The sequence below is a fragment of the Carex rostrata genome, chromosome 10 (genome assembly GCF_964058835.1).
Source record: "Carex rostrata chromosome 10, lpCarRost1.2, whole genome shotgun sequence".
Taxonomy (NCBI): domain Eukaryota; kingdom Viridiplantae; phylum Streptophyta; class Magnoliopsida; order Poales; family Cyperaceae; genus Carex; species Carex rostrata.
This window is the reverse complement of record NC_135927.1, coordinates 8,007,481-8,029,739: the sequence shown is the minus strand read 5'-3', so window position 1 is coordinate 8,029,739 and position 22,259 is coordinate 8,007,481. Positions and strand designations below refer to the sequence as shown.

At 31.9% G+C, this 22,259-nt stretch overlaps 1 protein-coding gene and 2 long non-coding RNA genes across 3 annotated transcripts; all 3 read left to right on the top strand.

The window, feature by feature from the left end:
• The first annotated feature begins 1,536 nt into the window (after positions 1-1,536).
• On the top strand, positions 1,537-6,324 carry LOC144560235 (metal-independent phosphoserine phosphatase-like). Its single transcript, XM_078309400.1, has 7 exons — positions 1,537-1,716; positions 1,808-1,888; positions 1,987-2,115; positions 2,245-2,304; positions 2,975-3,111; positions 3,701-3,880; positions 6,264-6,324. The coding sequence occupies exons 1-7, from the start codon at positions 1,612-1,614 to the stop codon at positions 6,322-6,324; spliced, it is 753 nt and encodes a 250-aa protein (XP_078165526.1). The 5' UTR covers positions 1,537-1,611.
• A 4,965-nt stretch (positions 6,325-11,289) lies between these two features.
• On the top strand, positions 11,290-12,489 carry LOC144560689 (uncharacterized). The gene is made up of 2 exons (XR_013513451.1): positions 11,290-11,558; positions 12,303-12,489. It is a non-coding gene; the product is annotated as an uncharacterized LOC144560689 (long non-coding RNA).
• Positions 12,490-16,549: 4,060 nt separating this feature from the next.
• Positions 16,550-17,285, top strand: LOC144560688 (uncharacterized). Its single transcript, XR_013513450.1, has 2 exons — positions 16,550-16,715; positions 16,914-17,285. It is a non-coding gene; the product is annotated as an uncharacterized LOC144560688 (long non-coding RNA).
• The last annotated feature ends 4,974 nt before the right edge of the window (positions 17,286-22,259 follow it).

Sequence of the window (22,259 nt, the reverse complement as noted above, 5' to 3'; positions counted from 1 at the left end):
AGTGAGGTTTACAATATTATAATTTCAATATAACAGTATTTTTTATGAGATATCAAATTATAATATACATTACACAAGCGTGGACTTAGTGCAGTTAGGGGTGTTCAAATGGTTCGGTTTGTTTGGTTTCCAACCGAACTGAAATTTTTTGAATTAAATGCATCGGTTGTGCAATTTAAATGGATCGGTTTGTTTGGTTTCTAAGCGAAATGAATTTTTTTTAAGTAAATGCATCGGTTGTTCAATTTAAATGGATCAGTTTGGTTAAATTTTTAAATTATATCGGTTTAAATTCATCGGTTCATTTTAGAATTTTCAAAACTGACTAAATCGAACCGAAGGAAATATATATATATACTGGTTCATATATATATACTGGTTCAAATATGGTTTATATTTCTGTTTCAACCGAACGGACCGTTTGAACACCCCTTGGTGAAGTTATACGAGCCCTCGTCTCTCATCGGAGAGATGCACGTTCAATTCTCGAAAATAACGTCTAAAATATGCTGGCGTGTAGAGGTGCCTTTTAATAAAAAAATAATGTAAGCAACACTTCGTCATATTCAAATTACAAAAAATGTAAATCTTTATTTACAGCCAATCTGATTTAGTCCGGATATTTTGAGTTGAGATTTAGATTGTCCAATCAGAAATCAAGCCAATCTGATTCGAGGTGGCATGCACAAAGCTCCATCAATATTTGTGTCGAAACAAATCTAACGGTTCAGAACTAAACTCAAAACAAATTTTGATTGTGGGGTGCTGACTCTGTCCAGTGAAAATTTTGACCTTAGCTAGCAAGGATGAAAATTTTGTTCAGATTAGTTATGAATCATGTAAAAAAAATTAAATAAGTAAAAATTCTATATAAATCTCGCTATTATGTAAGATTTATAGTCTTAATTAAGACTTGTTTGTGCATTTGTCAATTGCTGAGTTGAGTCATAATATTATGCGAGGAGCTAAACAACTTCTGTCATAACGACAAGAATCAGTCACTATCTGCGAGGGTAAAAGTGTTTTTTACTGTCACTATCCACGAGGGTAAAAGTGTTTTTTTACTGTCTGTATCGTCGTGGATACTCCTTTCCGAGGTTAATGTTTAAATGCTTAAATGTCAAGACAGTAATACTTAAATGTCAATGGGTTAGGAAAGTAGTTAGCGACTTAATTAGAGAAGAGGGTTTGGGGGATTGAGGTCCGGGAGGCCAGAACATTAATTTCTCTTAAAAATAACCCAATGATTACAACCAGAGGCATATTTGAAGATGTATATAGGGCAAAGGTCAGATAGACAAATACAATATTTGTATCGTTTTTTGCTATTAGCAAGTAAACTAACACGGAATAAATAATACTAATCCACATGTGGAGCAGGTTAATTAGCATTAATTAATAAACAATTTTCAACGAACCTCATGGACAGCACAACTTGTTAATTACTGGAACAGAGTGGAAGGCACATCTTGTAACCCCCTTTGCTTTTAAGTTAATATATCCAAATATAATATTTGAAGCTGGAAACATAGCATTTAAACGCAAGTATTGGGCCCAATAAAGAGCTCTATGTTTCTCCGATCGTGTCTTCCCTCTCCTACCGTGTGAAAAATGGGGGATAGTTCAGAGAATTTAACTCGCTTGCGTAACAATTACTGGGTGCTCAGGCATGGTCGAAGCATTCCAAATGAGCGTGGTCTCATTGTTTCTTCTTTGGTAGCATAATTTTTTCAGTATTTTAATTGTATACGTCCCTTTGTATTTTGCATTATTTCTGTTAAAGCAAGCTGTCTGTACAATTTTCCAGGAAAATGGGAGTCGTCAGGAATATGGTTTGGCTGCATTCGGAATCGAGCAGGCAAAATTAGCTGGGGAATTATTTAAGAAGGTTCATTCTCTTATCAAATTTTCCTAAGGCGACAACTAATTTCTTGAGAGATATATATAACGAGCTGAGATAACTATTGACAGAGTCCGAATTTATAGGAGTTAGAGGAAAGGAACTTCAGAATTGACAGAGTCCGAATTTGTTATTCCCCATTTTCAAGGACAACTGAAACGGCTAGAGAAGTTGCTAGAGTTTTGGGAATTTCATTTGATAGCTCCAGTTGTAAAGTGAGTTTTTTTGGTTGACTGTATGCGATTTTGAAATATTTCACTATGGAATTCACTTTTTATATGTTTTTGCAGCACAAAATTTAGGTGTTCGAGTTGGTAATTACCATTTGGGCTAATGTTTTGTAGGAAATGGTAGACTTGCGTGAACGATATTTTGGGAAACTTGATCTCCTTGTACATGATAAGGTGAGTTGGCTTTTATATATATATATATAGAGAGAGAGAGAGATGGGCTATGATGCATTGCAATACATGGAGGGATTTGTGCATTAGATCATAAATCTAAAAATTCAAAATTCAAATGACCGATCCAAACCGTTCATCTTGTTCTCCATATTAATGTGCTTGTAGACCAAATTTTACATTTTTCTAAATTTGTTTACTATTTATTAAGTATTTTACAAAATTGTTGATCCAACGGTGGTTGCTGATTTTATTGTTTTGTTAAGTCACCGTTGGATCAACAATTTTGTAAAATATTTAATAAATAGTAAAAAAATTCAGAAAAATGTAAAATTTGGTCTCCAAGCACATATTAATGTGGAGAACAAGATGAATGGTTTGGATAGGTCATTTGGATTTTGAATTTTAAATTTATGGTCCAATGCACAAACCCCTCCATGCATTGCAATGCACCATAGCCCATCTCTCTCTATATATAGTGCTCCTTGAATGAGCAATTGTTCTCTTTGAAAAATAAAGTGCAAATAATTGGTTCCCATTATGAAGTTTTCTCTGTTAAACATTGAAGCAATAAAGATCTCTTGAGTTCAAGGTGTAATGGTGGTCTCTTGTTGACAACTCTTTGGTTTTTAACTTTTTCTACATGTAGCTAAAATTAGGTTCAATTTAACAGAATGCAGGGGTGTGGCCTGTGTGGGCCCTCGATGAAAACAATCCTTTTATGCCACCGGAAGGCAGCGGTGAAAGTGTTGCTGATGTTGCTTCGAGACTTATGGCAGCTCTGCTCACAACTGAGACAGCATTTGAAGGGTATTCTATTGCAGTTCTCTTTAGTCTTTAGTGCATTTCAATTTCATTATTTTGAAAATCTACCCTATTAAATATTCCTGTGAAGTATGCAGATTGTAGACTAATTAGACCTAATCAACTCAATCAATTTGCTTATTAACAACTGGTTTAACTTTATTTTGGTTATCATTTTCAAATCAAGGATTTGTAAACTACCATAGTTGTTGTGATCTTAATTCAAGAATATACCTACTGGTACGTGTTAAATTAATCCCGGTTTATGTAAAGATGCTAATAGGGCTTCGTGTACACTAAAAGAGTGCAAACTAAGTGTTATGCTAATCTTGGCTTATAACTAGTGACCATATTCTTATAAATTTTATATAAGATTTCTCTAATTTTGTTATTATGTTATTCAATATTATTTAATTAATATTGTATATACAATCAGAATTGTGCAAATGACAAAATCTGGGAGATCATGTAACAACTCTGTTGTATCATTGGTGATAGTAAAGATAAATAAAAATATAAATTTTCTAATTATCTATTAATTTGAAAAATAGGCATTTGCTTTAAGTTTCGTTTGCTGCGTTTGTCATATATGCAGATGTGCAGTTCTGATAGTCAGCCATGGAGATACTCTCCAAATCTTGCAAACCATGCTTCAAAAATTGAAAGAAAATCCTTCTTCTAATGAGGATACGAAACCAAGAATTAAAAATTTAATAGTTCATACTGTCTTATCCCAACACCGCAAGTTTAAACTGCCAACTGGAGAGCTCCGGCCGTCAGATAATTTGAGTTATCATTTTTTTGTGTTGCTTATTGATCATTTAATAATAACCATGAAAATAAATTTTGTACTCCTTGGATTTGTTTCTCAAAAGTTATCCATATGTAACTTGCCCAATCTAGTGGAATATATAAAATCTGTGTTTGCTATGGATATCCTTTAAGAATTAATAGTATTTCAAGGAGGCTACGCTACTCTGCAAAGCGTAAAATGATCTGTGCTATGAATCCATGTCTCTATTTACAAAGTCCAAAAAAAAATGATCCAAATCATTTAAATTGACCATTGCATGAAAAAAAAAATGTAAAATTTTTATTGATATTAAAGAAAATGTAAAATTTAACATTCTTCATCTAAATTCAAAAAAATTCAAAATTTGCCAAATACGAAGAATCATTCTTCTAATCCAGTCCTTCTTTCCGGAAAATTATTCTCCGGAAAGAGATTTGGATTTCAGTATAATAATTCTCCAGATTTGTGTTTTAAATTTTTTAATTTTTTTAATAAAAATATAAACTGTTTTAATTTACTTATTTTGTATATTAAAATAATATAAATATTTTTTATATTTCTCTGAATATAGAAAGAATAATATATAATTTAATTTATTAGAAAGACTGGAACAAATAATCTGGATCAACATTTAGACCAAATTTTTTACGGATGTAAGATAAATTAAAAAAAAATTTGTGTGTTATTTGAAAAAAAAAATAAAAACGTTTTTGATCTGAGTTATTGATCCCTGTTCAAAATAACTTATATTTTCCAAAATAGAAGAACCACAATATTTTTTGTATATACAAGGATGTGACTTTTGAACCGTAATCAATAACTCAGATTCAAAACATTTATTTTCCAATAAGACAAAGAAATATTAATTTTTGTTATATTCTCGTAAAAAATCTGGTCTGAAAAATATTGATTCAGGTTATTTATCTTAATCTTTCTAATAAATTCATTTATATAGTATTCTATCTATTTTCAAAATAATAAAATATATTGCTAATATTTTAATACAAAAAATAAATAAATTATAATATTTTCTATTTTAATTAAAACAAATAAATAAAAAACACAAACCCAGAGAATTATTCTCCAAAAATCCAATCCAAATAATTATTCTCTGGATCCGCATTAATCAAGGCGCCCCTAGATCCCTAGAATAATTTTTCGGAAATAAGGTCTGGATCCGAAGAATTATTCTCCAGATTGGGCATATATTTCAAAAATTTCTGAATTTGGGTGCAAAATATTAAATTTTCTATTTTTTAATATTAATAATATTAAATCTGAAGTTTATTTTGTTATAATCCTTAGCAATTAGTATTCGGTAAATATTGACGTCAAAATAGCTTCAAATTACTATAAAGGTTGTTAACTTAATGTACTTTTTTTCTGGTATTCACATGTACCATGTTCAGAATAATGACTGAGGCAGCTATATGACCAGTAAAATTTTCAGTTCATATGTTAACTTTCACTACCATGTTATATTGACATGGTTTGATATTTTGAGGTATTTTTTTTAATTAGTGTATTTGCGGCACCAAATATACCTTATGTTATTTGACAAAATAAACCATTATCGGTTTGTTTTCAATGTTGAAAACGATGGTTTTCCTTGATGTTTTTAGCTCTTATATCCAGACTAACCATTACCAATGGTTTTTATATTTATCAATTAATTAACTCGTTAATTCATCTGGTATATATATCCTTCAACGCTTTAAATTCTTCATATTTAATCTCCAATTTCTTTCTACATCCGCTACCTTTTTTTCAGTCACTTATTAATTTCAGGAGGGGGGGTGGGGGTGAGGTGGTGGTGGACTGAGTATCGGATCAAAATTCTATTTAATATTTAGTCGGAATCGTTTGATTTGCACTATATTTCATACGAACTTGGTCTGCATGTATTTTAAAATTATTCGTACGAATCTTGATGCGAATTGTACAACTTTGACTCTGATCTGATACACATCTTAAATAAGTAGATAATAACACTGACACTGGAGCTCTCCATTTCACACAAGACTTGAGATGTCCAATTCAAGAATGATTCTTCAAAAGGTTAAATTTTGAAGAATGATTCTCTAAATTTAACCTTTTGGTTTCATTAATATGAAACGGGCTCAATGCCTTTTATCCAAAAAAAGAACGATTCTTCAAATTTAGAGAATACTGAGAATACGGAATACCAGTTTCCGTTTAATTAGCTTTGTTTTATTAACAGATCATTTTCTTATTTTAACTTCTAGTACAGCACACTATGTAATCGATCCGCCTATTAATAGGCATGTACTCCTTTCTTTTAAATCAACACAAAATACAATGATTTGAATCATACATCTCTGGTTAAACGTGTTTATGGTATCAGAGCATGTGGTGGTGGAGAAGGTGATGAGAATGAGAAGAGCCCATTATTGCATGGAACTTGAAGGATAGTAGTCTTGGTGTGAAGGTCTTTAAAACAACAAAAGAAATGGAATTTAATTATTAATTGATGGTTATCCTGTAAAAGTTGAGAGAGGCTAAGAACATTTTTAGAATATTGAGGGACATGTAAGATTTTAGTAAGATATATAGAATGAGTAGAGGAGAGAAGTTTAGAAGAACAAATATGAAGAATCGGTACACCTGCTCTATTGCATATTTGGAGCATCTCATTGCCATTATAGTGAAGAAGAAGAGGTTATTGCGATCATTTATGACATAATTGCCGGAATCCAAGATCCATTCAGAAGATGTGGAGGTTGATTTAGTCGGATTCACCAGATAGGCTTGAAAGTTCGTTGGGCGGCCTTGGTAAGAGGAACTGGCTTCATACCGAAAGTAGCAATTGAATTCTCTCATTTGCTTCGTTGTTTCAAGGATCTTTGCACTAAGAATACTAACCTCCAAGTTCCATGCAATAATGGCAACTTCTCATTCTTCTCACCTTCTCCACCACCTCAAGCTATGATACTTTTAGATTCATGCAAATCGAAGATATTGACTATTTTGACACTTTTAGTCACATGATTTGACCAACTACCATTTACCTCATCCTTTTCATTGTGGTTTCTTCCAATTGTCTCGTCCATCAACTTGACATACACAATGCTTTTCTAAATGGTAATCTAACCAACAAAGTCTTTATGAGCTGACCATCCCGACCATGTATGTCACTTGTTCAAAGCCCTTTACAACCGCAAACAACGTCTTGGGCTTGGTTCACCAAACGTAGTTCAGTCCTCATTACTCTTGGGTTCGTAGCTTCCAATTATGACTCCTCGCTCTTCACATCTCATTCTTGTGATCATACCACCATGATATTGATCGATGTCGATGATATATTGATCACAGCTAGCAAACCCTCTCACATCCGCCAATACATCTCTCACCTCCAAAATGCCTTTTCTCTCAACTACCTTGCCCCACTAAGCTAATTCTTAGGCATTGAGGTTCAAAACACCAACCTTGGATTACACCTCGAAATCAAATACCTTGAAGAGCTCCTTAGCTGCACCAACATGCACACAGCCAAACCATCCTCCACACCCATGTCCGCGAGTTCTACACTCTCTCATGACGATAGTGCTCCTTTGAAAACTCTCACCACAACCGAAGGTAGGCTGAGAACTATTTCTTCAATCAAAATCAAGGTTACCAAGAGTAGATATCCTGGGCACCATTTATGCTTCTTTTTTAGATTCCATGATCGGTTTACCTCCTTTCGTTAGGGCCAAAACCCTATTAAATTAGGGATCATTTATTGTCTTTTTTTGGTGGAGAACAAGAGATTGGTCTAAAACCTATAGAAGTAGCAACATGGGGTCCATTTGTGCTGATCCGACTGGACAATGATGCAATATCATGTGATGGAAGGGATGAAGAGAGAGTAGGAGATGAGCGGCTAGGAACTACTTCGCATTTATTGAGTGCTAATGGCATCGATACATCTTTGACACATGTTTGTAGGAGAGACTACACTATCAACTGCAACTAAAGGTTCAATTTTTTCAGGACACTAGACTTTTGTGTATTGTACTACTCAGGTACAGTACTGGTATTTTATTGAACTAGTACAAACTTTTTCTTGCTTGATTCAATTCCTCTCTTTCCTCTCCTTCCTCTCTTTCTTGAGTTTGTGCTTGAACATAAAGATTTGGCCTAATGCTATGAAAAATCTTGACCGGTCAAGTGCAGCTGGTCCCAAACTGGTCAGTAGCTATACATCTCAACTTAGAAACTGAAAGGAAAAAACTTTCAGTTGTGAAAAATGTGGCAGTTTTTTTTTTTTTGAAGGTCAGTTAGCTATCACTTACCGACTGTTCCATTAACAAAATAAAAAGTGTTGTACATAAATATTTTGGTTAGTTGTTGAATCAGTTGACCTGTATATTGGTTCGTTTTGAGTCAATGTACACTTTTTTCTTTCAACTACAAGTGTTTTGTGACAATTATCTCTAGATGGAGGATATCATGTGCCGTATGCTCATCAGGGGCTTGCATCTGGCCTTGATCTCAGCCCTTACGAAACCGTTCTATGTATTTCTTATTATGACGAAATTTTATTTTCCACTGCCACTTTAGTAATTACGTGAAGATAAATTTGAGTAAACAAATGAATATAAGGGCCTGTTCGGCCAGATCACTATTCACGTGGGAAAAAAAAAATTCAGTTCAACTGAATTTTTTTTTCCCACGGGAACAGTGTTTTTCAGTTTAAATCCCGTGCCCGCGCCCATTCCCATTTGTCGGCCGAACAGGCCCTAATGCTTTGGATCCCAGTCTATCAAAACCGTCCTCTGCTGACGTGGTTTTACCCACATCTTTGAACACTCACCTTCTCATATGTCTATGTAATGGATCATATTTAGGTAGGAAAAATTAACAAAATAGTATTGTTATGGAATTGTTAAAGGTAACAATACGTTTGGTTTTGTTATTTATAAAAAAAATCGATGATATATTTTGTTCTCAACTATGTTGCTGCATTTGTGATGAGGAGAAATGCATTAATTTGGTACGACGAATGAAGATTTAATATTTTGTTCTTAGTGACTAGGAAAGATGTTGAGCTGTGTAGATCGATTGTTCGATCGCCGTGTACATTTGACTCCCTATTGTTGTCATTTGACTCTTATTATTGCCATCATACAGAGGAATGGGAAGAAAATGTCACCACAAAAAAAATGAAAAAAAAATTAACACCTATATATACCAACATACACAAAAAAAAGGGTTGCCGTGGCTAAACACACCTAATTTCATAAAATAGTTTTAAAAGAAGTGACCCGGTGGTTTCCTTTTTTTATATCATATAATTTCATATTTTAAAATATTACAATTTTTGTAAAATTTTATATTAATATATCTATAGCATCTGAGCATATAATTAAATTCCAAACAAACCGTAGCAATGGTGTTTTTTTTTTTAAATTTTGATATATAACATATTTGCATTTGTTAATCTTTTATAATATTTTGTATAACATATTTGCATTATTTGTTTTATTAAGTTATTTTGGAGTATGGCTAATATAACATCAGTGTCATTTCAGTCTATATAACACCAACTCCAAAACCTATCAAATCGAGTTCAAATGGTGAATCCAAACCGTTCAAACCGATAGACTTCATTAGTTGTGCGTTTACATGTAAAATTTATAAGTTTTTGAGTTTATTTGGTATCAAGTCAAGCGGTCAAATGTGTGAGTTTTTAAGTTAATTTAATACATTCATTTTTCAATTTTTTTGCCGCTTGATTTGATACTAAAATAACTCAAAAATATAAAAAGTTTGCATGTAAACGCATCACTCATAAAGTTAATTGGTTTGAACGGTTTGGATTCGTCATTTGAACTCGATTTGATAGGTTTTGGAATTAGTGTTATATAGACTTAAATGACACTAATGTTATATTAGTCATACTCGTTATTTTGGTTTGAACTATGAAGCATGTAAGCATTGTTAACAAAGATTAACAAATGCAAATATGTCACATTAACAAATGAAAATGACCTCATTCCAAAAATGCAAGCCGTTGTAACATATTTATTAAGAAAATGACCTCATTTCGAAAATACAAGCCGTTGAAACGTTTTTATTAAGAAAATGACCTCATTTCGAAAATACAAGCCGTTGAAACATTTTTATTAAGAAAATGACCTTATTTCAAAAATACAAGCCGTACGTTGTGACCTCATTCCAAAAATACAAGCCGTTGTAACATTTTTAATATAACAATGACCTCATTCCAAAAATGCAAGCCGTTGTAATATTTTTATTAGGAAAACAATCTCATTCCAAAAATGCAAGCCGTTGTAATATTTTTATTAGGAAAACAATCTCATTCCAAAAATGCAAGCCGTTGTAACCTTTTGGGTCTTGTGGTCTACTCTTTCCAGTAAAGCAAAGTCACTTGAATCCGACCCCTCTTGTGTCTTGTGGTCTTTTTCATCTGCCTTAGCATTTATTTAATTAGGGAGAAATGCTAGTTTGTTGATAAAAACTTTTAAAATAGATAATTTTTTTATGAAAACACAATAATATTCAATATTTTCATAAAATTATATATCCCAGTGTTGTAATATTTCTTAATTTAGGCAGATTAATCGTCCGATTAGTTGTTTGCAGTGACCAAACCGTCTTGGATATTCTCGACTACTCGGCCGATTATTCCCAATTATTTACGAATAATCGTTTGGCGGTACCCTACCATCCGATGACCGCATACCATTATTTACAACACTAATATATCCCTTTTGTTTATTTAACTTTTTATAATTATTTAGTTATTTAAAAAATTGAATTGACTAATACACTCTTCCATTATAACTATACATTTCTTAGTTTTTTAAATTTTTCATGGAGAAAATAATAGGTACAATTTTTATTCAAAATTATATAGTATGACAAAATTATGGGGTCTTGATTGTTGGGAAATTTTGAGACACTAATAACAAGTTTATTTGATTGATTGCTTACATCACAAGATTCACGCCACATCTATTTATATTACTCCTGTAAAAATTATGACACGTAAAAAGTATCTAGATTTTCTACTACTTATATTTTTGTAGATAATTCCCAAGAACACAATTAATTTTAATATATTTCTAACTCTCAAAAATACTCTTTTCATAAATATTTTCATATGTATATATAATTTTAAACTTCAAGATTTATGTTTTTAACTGGTATATATGGTGTATATGTTTTTCTTTGTCAAAAATATTTACCACCAACTCCTATGTGGCTCCATGACCCATGGCATGAAGGCATAATGAATTATCACCTGCCTGAGGATAATTGAAACCGATGGCCCAGGATCATTCTTTTAAGTTGGCACGAATCTCAAAATACAAATAATACGGATCCCTAACTATCTATATTTTTTTTTGTATTCATTTAGCGTACCATTTTTCTATATATAAGGGACAGACAGACCTTAAGCAAACAAACCAAGCTTTTGAGATCAGAGAGTAAGAGCTACTGCCAAGTTTTCAAGTTTCAAGAGAGAGAGAGAGAGAGAGAGAGAGAGAGAGAGAGATGACTCCGAAGCGCATCCTAATCTTGGCTGCAATGTTCCTACTTGTGACAGGCAGCTTACTTCCAGAGTTATCAGCTGATCATTCGTCTGAAACAAACAACAAGGAAACCAAAGCTAACATTGCAGTTGGTAAAGGTACTTCTGTCAATTTGATTACTGATGATTATCTATCTGTAAGCAGCATATATATCGTAGATAAAATTGTAAACAAGATGAAAAGAAACCAGTAATGGGTTTGTTCTTTTCTAAATTAAATATCATTTTGGTTTTGCTAGTTAGGTATATATGTGTGTGTGTATTAGACTTTTGAATCGCCATCTTAACTTTCATAAAGTTTCATGTATGCCTTTTTATTATATATATATATATATAGGGTAAGGCTACGGTGCTATGGGTTGCATAGAGGGCTACGGTGCTACGGCTCAATATTCGAGTTTTCAAAATCCTAACGGTCGATTCGAACCGTTCATCTTGTTCTCCATATTAATATGTGTTTGGAGACCAAATTTTATATTTTTTTGAAAAAAATATAGTATTTTTTAATTTTTTTAGATAGGTAGAAAATCAAATATCTAAATGGTGCAGAATTTTTTAGATCAAGTGATTTTCTACCTATTTAAAAAAATAGTAAAAAATTTCCAAAAAAATATAAAATTTAGTCTCCAAACACATATTAATATATATATTTTGAGAAAAGGCAAAATGGCCAATGCATTAAAACCCACCAAGTATATATTACAAATTACATCTATACTAACGTTAAAAAAAAAAAAAAAAAAAAAACTCAGCTATATATATAAAAAATAAACAGCTTATTATGTCATATCATATGGCTTCTATTGTTATTCAGGGTTTTATTCATTTCTGTTTTTATGTCAGGTGTGACAGGCAAATTTGATGATCCAAGAGAAATTCAACCTGCATGCCCGTGCGATAAATATAATCTTCGTTGCTGCGATGACAAGAACAACTAGTTTGAATTTCTGTTTTTTGGAATTTCAGCTATTTTATGTGCTTAATTACCGGTTTTATTACTATATACTGGAATAAGGAGTGTGTCATATTATTGTTGTATGTGCCTTTATCGTATCAAGAATAAAAAACATTAAGAGAATTATTTCTTTATTCTTTTTTATATTAATTGTTGTGGATTTCAGATATAGAACGATATGGATATGATGAAACGACATTTTTTGAAAATATAAGAATATAATATTTTTTATTCTTCAATTCCAACATGAACAATCTACTGTCTCGGCCCAGTTTAACAAATATAAATCAAGGCCCTATATATTAACAACTGAGAGCCCAATGGGAGTATACCAAAGGGTGCAACTGAGAATACGGACATTCGATATTTGAATATTCGTACAGATACCGGATATATGATTTTGAATTTTAATTATCCATATCTCTAAATAGTAGATTTATACCATATAGTTTAATATATATTATAAAAATATTTGTGTATATCTACAGATATCTGATCCGTATTTGTAACCGTCTAATATCTGATTCATATCTGTATCCGAGAAATAAAAACGGATGTGGATATAGTTTTATCAATATCTAAATAGTATCCATGTTTGCAATTTTTAACAACAACAAAGTAGGCACTCTTCGCAAGAGAAAAAATGCATTTATAACGGGACTCCATCGCAAAAAGTACCGTCGCGAATAGAAAAAGCACGTTTATGACGGTACTCCGTCGCGAAAAGTTATTTTTTATCCTTGCAAAAAGTGCACGTCTTTTGTAGAATTTCTAGATTGCAAACAAATCATAGCAGTTGCGGGTTTTTTTTAAAAAAAAATTGAAGAAATTTATCTTTCTCTATCATGTACAAAAAAAAATTCAATTTCGAAAAATATAAATAACTGAGCCACATGAATGCATAAATTACAATGCGTATATCTATATGCTTCATATCATCATAACTCAATAAAATCATCATACAATGCAAATATGTTATACGAAATGATATAAAAATAAATAAAAAATAAAAAAATGAACCTGATTCCAAACTAGATAGATTACCATATTCATGTCATATGATAGAATATTATATCACAGGTAGGGTATTTTGAAAACAAATTTGAGGTCGGCACCTTTTTTGTCAATTCCAATCTTGTCAATTTTCGAAAATACGGTACTAATATTTTTTTTAAGTATATATTAAAAAAATCTGAGACCACTCAAAAGATGTATTCCATTTTGTCAGATGGTTGGTGTTGAATAAAGTCTACAAAGACGGCTATTGCCAATTTGCCAATTTGCCATCACACTTACTGACACAAAATTAATGGCCACTAGACAGCTAACAATTTTATATTCAATTTCTTCATACAGTACTGTTGGTGTAAAGGGAGCGGATTCGGAGCGGATAATGCTGATATCTAATCCGCATGTCTTCTAATGAGCGGATACGAATACAGATATAGACAGACAGAGTAAAGCTACGAGTAAAGCTACGGTGCTATGGGTTGCATAGAGGGCTATGGTGCTACGGCTCAATATTTGAGTTTTCAAAATCCTAACGGTCGATCCGAACCATTAATCTTGTTCTCCATATTAATATGTATTTGGAAATCAAATTTTATATATTTTTTTTTTTTAAATTACTATTTTTTTAGATAGGTAGAAAATCAAATATCTAAATTGTGTAGAATTTTTTAGATCAAGTGATTTTCTACCTCTAAAAAAATAGTAAAAAAATTTCAAAAAATGTAAAATTTAGTCTCCAAACACATATTAATATGGAGAACAAGATGAACGGTTCGGATCAACCGTTAGGATTTTGAAAACTCAAATATTGAGCCGTAACACCATAGTCCTCTATGCAACCCATAGCACTGTAGCCTTACATATAGATATAGACAGTAAATGGATGTTAAATTTCAAAATCAAATTTCCCTTAAACAGATATGGATACAAAACGGATATTCTAGAGATACGAAACAGATTATTTTCAAATAATTAAGTCATATGAATAATCCACTCAAATAATCCACTTATATAATATGAATAATCCACTCAAATAATCCACTTATATAATATTATATAATATAATATACAGGGGCGGATCTCAACGTATTGAAAAAATGGCTAAGTCACCCCTATGATTTTAAAATTTTACTATATATATTGAAATTTAATTAAAAATTATTTTTACAGAACTTTCTATATAATTCAACTTCCTTAATAATAATCAAATGTTTACTTATGGTCTAGTGGTTAAAACTACATATTTTAGATGAGAGGTCTTGAGTTCAAATCTCACTTGCCACATTATGTGTTTTAATTTTTTATCTCTTTATCAAAAAAAATTAGTTCCGTCCCTGATAATATAATATAATATAATATAATATACTATAAGTATTATAATCAAACAATATTATTTTGAGTAATACAAACCAAGAAGAAGAAAAAAAATGAAAAAAGAAATATAGATCCAGTCGGGAGTACATATTACTTCCACGACTGGAATTAAATTGTAAATAAAGCCTTCATATAATAGAACCAGAGCACCATCAACTCCACGTGGTCTCAGTACATCCATGTACAGTGCAGTCATATGGGCTTTGGGCTTTTTAGATACGAACGAAGTGGATTCGGGTAATAATTTAGTCAACAGTTTCCGAAATCCATTTCTATTCGGATAGTAACCGGATATTCTCCGTTTAAAACTCTTGAACAGTATCCGAATCCGAATCCGGAACTATTCTTCATAGTTAGAAATTATCCGGATCCGAATCTGTCGGATTCGGATTCCAAACAGATACGGATCGGATTCGGAGCAAATAATTTGAATCCGTTTACACCCCTACATATAATGCATGAAAATCAATACTTGGGACAATAAGAAATTGCAAAAAGAATTACTTTAAAAATATAATAAATATTTGGTTGGAAAGGAGATAATTAAATTATAACTTTTTTTAAGTCAAACAATTAGTAGGGTTTTTTAGACATTTTGTAAAAAACCGTATAAATGTTTCTTCGGTTCTTTCTAATTATATGCGAAGAATAAGTGGTAGATTATATTCGATACTAATGTTGTTTACTTCTTTGGTAGAATTTGATATAGCTATATGACTAGCTATATCAAATTCTACCAAACTTGATATATATTCTTCTTACATTACTACAAGTTTCATGCCAAATCTATTTACATTACTACTGATAATATTATGACATCTCGTAAAAAATATCTTCATATTATACTTTATATCCTGATTCTTTATTTTAGATTTTTATATTTTCTAACTTTCTAAATTACTTTTTTTCATAGATATTTCAGCACACAATTTTTAACTTCACAATATATATGAATGCATGGGACAGTATATATGAAGAGTTAGGCTGGGGTGCTATGGATAGCACAGTGGCCTCTATGCTACGGCTCAATATTCGAGTTTTCAAAATCCAAACGGTCGATCCGAACTGTTCATCTTATTCTCCATATTAATATCTGCTTGGAGACCAAATTTTATAATTTTCTGAATTTTTTTTACTATTTATTAAGCCACTTTGAAAATCGCTAATCCAACGGTTTTACTGTTTTGTGCAGCCACCGTTGGATCAACAATTTTGTAAAATACTTAATAAATAGTAAAAAAATTCAGAAAAATGTAAAATTTGGTCTCCAAGCAGATATTAATATGGAGAATAAGATGAACGGTTCGGATCGACCGTTTGGATTTTGAAAACTCGAATATTGAGCCGTAGCATAGAGGCCACTATGCTATCCATAGCACCCCAGCCTAACTCATATATGAATGCATGGGACAATATCTACGAGAATAAAAAGCGACAAAAAGATGTTTTTCTTTTAGCAACGGAAACATCTGCAAGGTTATTCGATCCGACAGTATTCCTCGTGAATACTGTCCCATTAATTTTATAACATATGTTATTAACTGATACGGTGTATGGGTTTCTTTTTGTCAAAAATTACCAACCCAATACCACCCACTCATATATATCTGGCTCCATTACCCATGCCACGAAGGCATGCATGAACCTAGCATAATACCATTATATTCTATATTTATTTTATATTCATTTAGCGCGCCACTTTTCTATATATAAAGGAACAGACAGACATTAACCAAACAAACCAATTAGCTTTTAAGATTAGAGAGCAAGTTTTCAATAGAGAGAGATGACTCCCAAGCGCCTCCTAATCTTGGCTGCAATGTTCCTCCTTGTAACAGGCAGCTTACTTCCAGAGTTGGCAGCTGATCGTTTGTCTGGGAAAAACAACAAGGAAACTAAAAGTAGCACTGCAGTTGGTAAACTTCTGAAAATATAGTTAAATTATCATCTATAATTTTATATTAATAAATTAACGGGTAGAAAATAGCTCTTATTTAGTTATTTATACATTTACCATATATGCTAACAAAAAAAAATTCTTACTCATATCCATCTTATCGAATACTTTCAATGTTATTCACTGTTTGCTTCATCTTTGTTGTTCTGTCTGTCAGGTGTCACCGGCAAATTTGATGATCCAAGTACAATCAAACCTGATGGCGCCGGCTGCGCGTTTTATTGGCTTCGTAGCTGCCCCCCTCCTACTAAATAAAAACTATATCTCATGGTGTTGCAAGAATCCTACTCTTCTGTAGTCGTTTGGAAATTCTTATTCCTATTTCTAATAATATGCTGTATTGTGCTGGAAGTGAAAGAAGTGTTTTATTATATATGTTGCATGTGTACCTGTATTGTTAATAGGTCTCAGTGAAACTAGTGATCTAGGCAAGAGATAATGTTGTATATTGATCTTGTACCTTTGATTACAATAACATGAGGCTTATTTATATAAGGTTTGATCATGGGCGAATCTATGCATAGCTCAAGTGTGTTGTTCTTGGTTCCTTACTCTAAAATATGACCAGCTTTGCCTATCTTTCTAACCGTAGCATTTCAAAATAAAATATAAATTAACATATAAAATCATTTTCAGAAAATATTATATCACAAGGAATAAATTGCTAAAGTTAGAAAATTAATTATTTTAATTTGATCATGTAAGTTGTTCACACAAATATATTATACATATTTATTCGAGTCATGACTGTTGAGAGAAAATAATGATTTGTACTGTAAAACACAATTTTTAGTTATTGAATAATATTGATTTCTCCTCTTCTTTGACTAATTGGGGTAGTCGAGTCTTATAGCTCATCATAGTTCCCCCCCTAAGTGTCATCGTGATAAACCTTGACAAAAAAAATTAAGATTGCACACAAAGGGGAAATGAAGATGAGGGGTGAAGACTATTTCAACAACAATCAGAAGGAAGAAAAGGAAAATGAAGAGACAAATTAAGAGAGGGGGCTTGACTTAAATGTTGTAAGTGTGCGTGAAGAGGCGGTTGAGGGGTGATCTTTACACAAGAAAAAAAAATACAAACATGGATTAGGGTTGAGAGGCACGAATGAATCGCACACGGCTTGAACTAAAAAACTATGTTTGCAAACTAAGAAGAAGCATGCACAGACTCTTTAGGAAAAACCTTGTATGAAGTAGTACTATCAAAATATAGAAATAGAATTATGTTATTTTCAAATATAAAAAGATAACGGTAACGTGTACCATCATTACTAGAATGAAAAATAGTACCAACTGCTAGTTTTTGTAAATAGGAAATCTTGCAATAAGAAAAACGCAAGTTTGCAATATATTCTCTCTCTTCAATTTTACTTCTGTCTCATAAAATCATCATGGTATCAGAGCGATAGATCTGAAAAAAATTTAGCTAAAGTACTAGTGCCACTTAAACTAACAAAGCTAGTCGGTACCAGCCTAATCCACAATACAAAATTCATGAAAAAACCAAAATGGCTCAAGAAGGGTAACTTGAGGCTACCAACACCTCCAACCATTTGCTCAATGGTCAAAATTATTTGTCATGAACAAAAGCAGCATCTACGGCTCTAAGTGGTCGAAAGATGTTAGAATACATCACTGGTAATACTAAAGAGCCAAAAGCAACAAATCCAAAAAACAAGACCGAAATCGAAAAAAGTCAGCAAAAAATTGGAGAACAAAAAATGATAGAATCATAACCTTGCTCATGTTATCAATGGAGCTAGCCGTAGCTGATCTCTTCATGACAGCCGACACAGTGCATGAGGTTTGGGAACCCATAAAAGCTATGAATAGGCAACAAAATAATTTTTCTCACATCTATCAACTCATGCAAGAAATCCAACAAGAAAAGCAATTATCAAGAAGTAATACCGAGTACCTTGGTGGTCTTAAGAAGAAAAAAATCGAGCTTCAAACTTATTGACCCCTGACCACTGATCTAACCGCACTCCAGAAACGAGACAAAGAGGATGACATCTTTCAATACCTCACTGGGCTAAATTAGAGCTACGAAGCGATAAGGTCTCAACTCATGATAGGAGACCAAATTGTTTACATTTTTTGAAAAATTGTTCATTTTTGTTTAGAATATTTTTAAATCATTGTTTTTTATCGTCCATAATTTATCGAAAAACAACGATTTTGTACCCATCTAAAAAAATAGTAAAAAAATCCCAAACAGTGTAAAATTTGGTCTCCAAGCACATTTTCATGTGGAGATCACATTGATCGATTCAGTTCGGTTGTTTGAATTTTGAAAACGAAGATATGAGCATAGTAAAATAAGATTCTTACTTCGCAACTTACCATAGAGGTTGGCTAATATCAAAATGTTTGTTCTTAAGCCATGTGCAACCAATTGGTTTTCTGACTTTTAATGTCCAAACAATTGATACAAATCGTTAGATGTGATCTCTATATTAAAATGTGCTTGGATAAAAAAAATTACATTTTTGCAATTTTTTTACTATTTATCAAGCCAGTTTTAAAATCACTAATTTTAATACACTTTGAAAATTTTACGAGTCATTGAAAATAGTAATTTTAAAGTTGACTTAATAAATAGTAAAAGATTATAAAAAATTATAAAATTTTGGTCTCCAAGCACATACATATTGCATATTGAATAGTTTGAATCCACTATTTAAACTTTGAAAATGTAAAAATCAAAACATTTATTGAACAAACATTTTGTCTATGTAGTCCACTAGAAATAATAGACAAATTAATGAGCATATTATGTGACTGAATATTACTTCTTCTTTTTTGAGTAAACATTGGAGGTCAAGTCACCCAACTATTTAATATTTTTGTAATAACAACAAAAGATTTTTTTCATCTGGGTTTCGAACTCATGACCTCTCACATAGAGACTATATGTCTTTGCTACTAAATCAAAGGCTAGATCTTGACTGAATATTACTTATAAATAGTACTTCTAATATTATAAAAAGTAAACGAAAAAGGAGAGGCTGTTTTAAAACTTTCTATGGACATGAGTGCAGCCGTATAATGCAAAATGACACAACTGGTTAAGCTTGACACAGGCAAATATAAAATATATATATATATTGGCAATGTTATTGGGTACATGCATGCCCCTTGGCCCTTGCTAAAAAGTAAAAACAACACCGACCTGTGCAACTGGCAGTGCAGGGGTCCAGATGCTTTGAATTAATTCAAAGCAATTGGAATTAATGCGGCTCAATTCGAATCAATTTTAAGATTTTTGCGCCAGTGGATGTGGGGCTGGAGCTCGTGTGCGCTGTACGCAGAAAAAATTTGCGATTTTTTTATTTGTAGAAATATAAAAGTTTAATTTGTCATAAATAATATAAATAGTTTTAGATGGAACCGAATTAATAGTTTGTTGCCGATGATGAGATGTCAAACTAATCAATGGTTTAATTCTAATAATTAATTAAAACTGATCACTAATTTGGTCCAAATTGAAATTCTAGTGGGACCAACCAATTCTATTTAATCGAAAAAATATTATAATTTATCATATTTGGTTAATTTGATTTTTTATTTTTATTTTTTTGGCTAAAATTTGAAATCTGAATCATGCATCAGAATCCGTGTGGGGCAGGAGCTCCTCCGAGCAACTTGTTTATCCTCCCTTCTTTCCTAAAAAATAATAATAATAACAATAATAATAATAATAATAATAAAATCTCCTCTTCAAAATTCTGCTATCACAACTTCATAAATCATTTTGTGGTGAGTTGTTTAATTAGGAACCGAATCCTCTGCCTCCAGAGTCACTGTGTGTGGATTCGAGATGAGCCCTCAATTTAAAAATTAACAGTGACCGATCCGTCTTAACAGTGACTAATTCCACCAGCAGTAACTGAGGGCTGCACCCTGGGCGCCGAGGATTTCATTTCAGTTGCTTATCATCTAAATGAGTCGGATAACAGGGATATTTTCTCCTAAAGGTGAAATATAGGATCGATGAGGCATTAAATTAGATCGAGTGGGCAGCACCACGAATTCGTATCCTCTGAGATATCTCAAACTTTGCGTGACTTTATGGAAAATCCCAACCGTTTAAATACGTTCTGCACGAATCTCAAAGCACACATAACACTGACCCTACACCACCTCCGAATAGGCACCGGACACGTCGGTCACGCAAAAGTTGAGATATCTCGGAGGATACGCACTCGCAGCACCACGGCACCACGTGTAGCTGCTCGCTTATAGAAGCACGTTTTCCAAATCTTTTGAGGCAGACAAACAGTGCATTTAATTTGGCAGTTTTTTATTTGGACCGTTTTACTTTAACTCAATTTTGTAAAAATATCTTGTTATAATACTCATATTTTAATGTGTGTGTATATATATTGTTGTCAAATTTAATTTTGTAAAAATATCATGTTATAATATTCATTTTTATTTTGAGTAGTGCTCAAATGTCTAGGTTTTTATCCTTCATTTAAGCTCACATCTTTATTTTTGTTTTCAAACTTTAAACAATCAATTTGAACTGTTCAACAAAATCTTGATATTAAAATGTACTTGGAGACCAAAATTTATATTTTCTTAAATAAAAATTAGATAGATACAAAATTATTTTTTTTGGATGGTCCAAAATCTTCCGAAAAACAATAATTTTGTACCTATCTCTATCTTATAAAATAGTAAAAGAAAAATTAAAAATGGAAGATGTGATCTCCAAGCACATTGTAATATAATCGATTGTTTGAATTTTCAAAACGAAAAAAAAGAATGCGAGTAATAATTGATACAATAAAATAATAAAGTTTTTTTATTAAATCCAAAAAGTTTCCCTCATTCAAAGGTGTTTTTTTTTTAATTTAAAATACAAGAAGTTGGTTAATTTTATCCAAGAATTAAATGGTCCCTCCCTCCCACCCACCCACCAACAAAATGAAACAACTTGTTTGAATGCACATATAATTATTGGTAGGTCACACAATTTGCTCACTGATAGTCATGAATATGTGTTGTGTAAACATGAGTAGGGTTAAAATATCCCATTGAGTTTGTGCCTCTATATCATTATCTGTATTTTTAAAGTCAAAATAATCGATCCGAACCGTTCAATATGATCTTTATACTAAAATGTGCTTGGATGACAAATTTTATAATTTTTATGATTTTTTTGCTAAATATTTAGAGAGGTACAAAATCACTATTTTGAATAGTCCATAATCTTCTAAAAACAATAATTTTGTACCTATCTTAAAAAATAGCAAAAAAATTCAAAAAATATAAAATTGTGTATCCAAACATATTTTAATATGAATATCATATTGAGCAGTTTGGATCGACTGTTTAAACTTTGAAAATAGAGATAACGATGTTGGAGCATGATGAAGCACAAAACCAATAGGACATTTTAACCCTACTCAACATAAAGTCATCATTTTCATATATTTGGTATGTTGAAATTTAAAACATGTATCATTATCACGTGTCAAATATGTTCA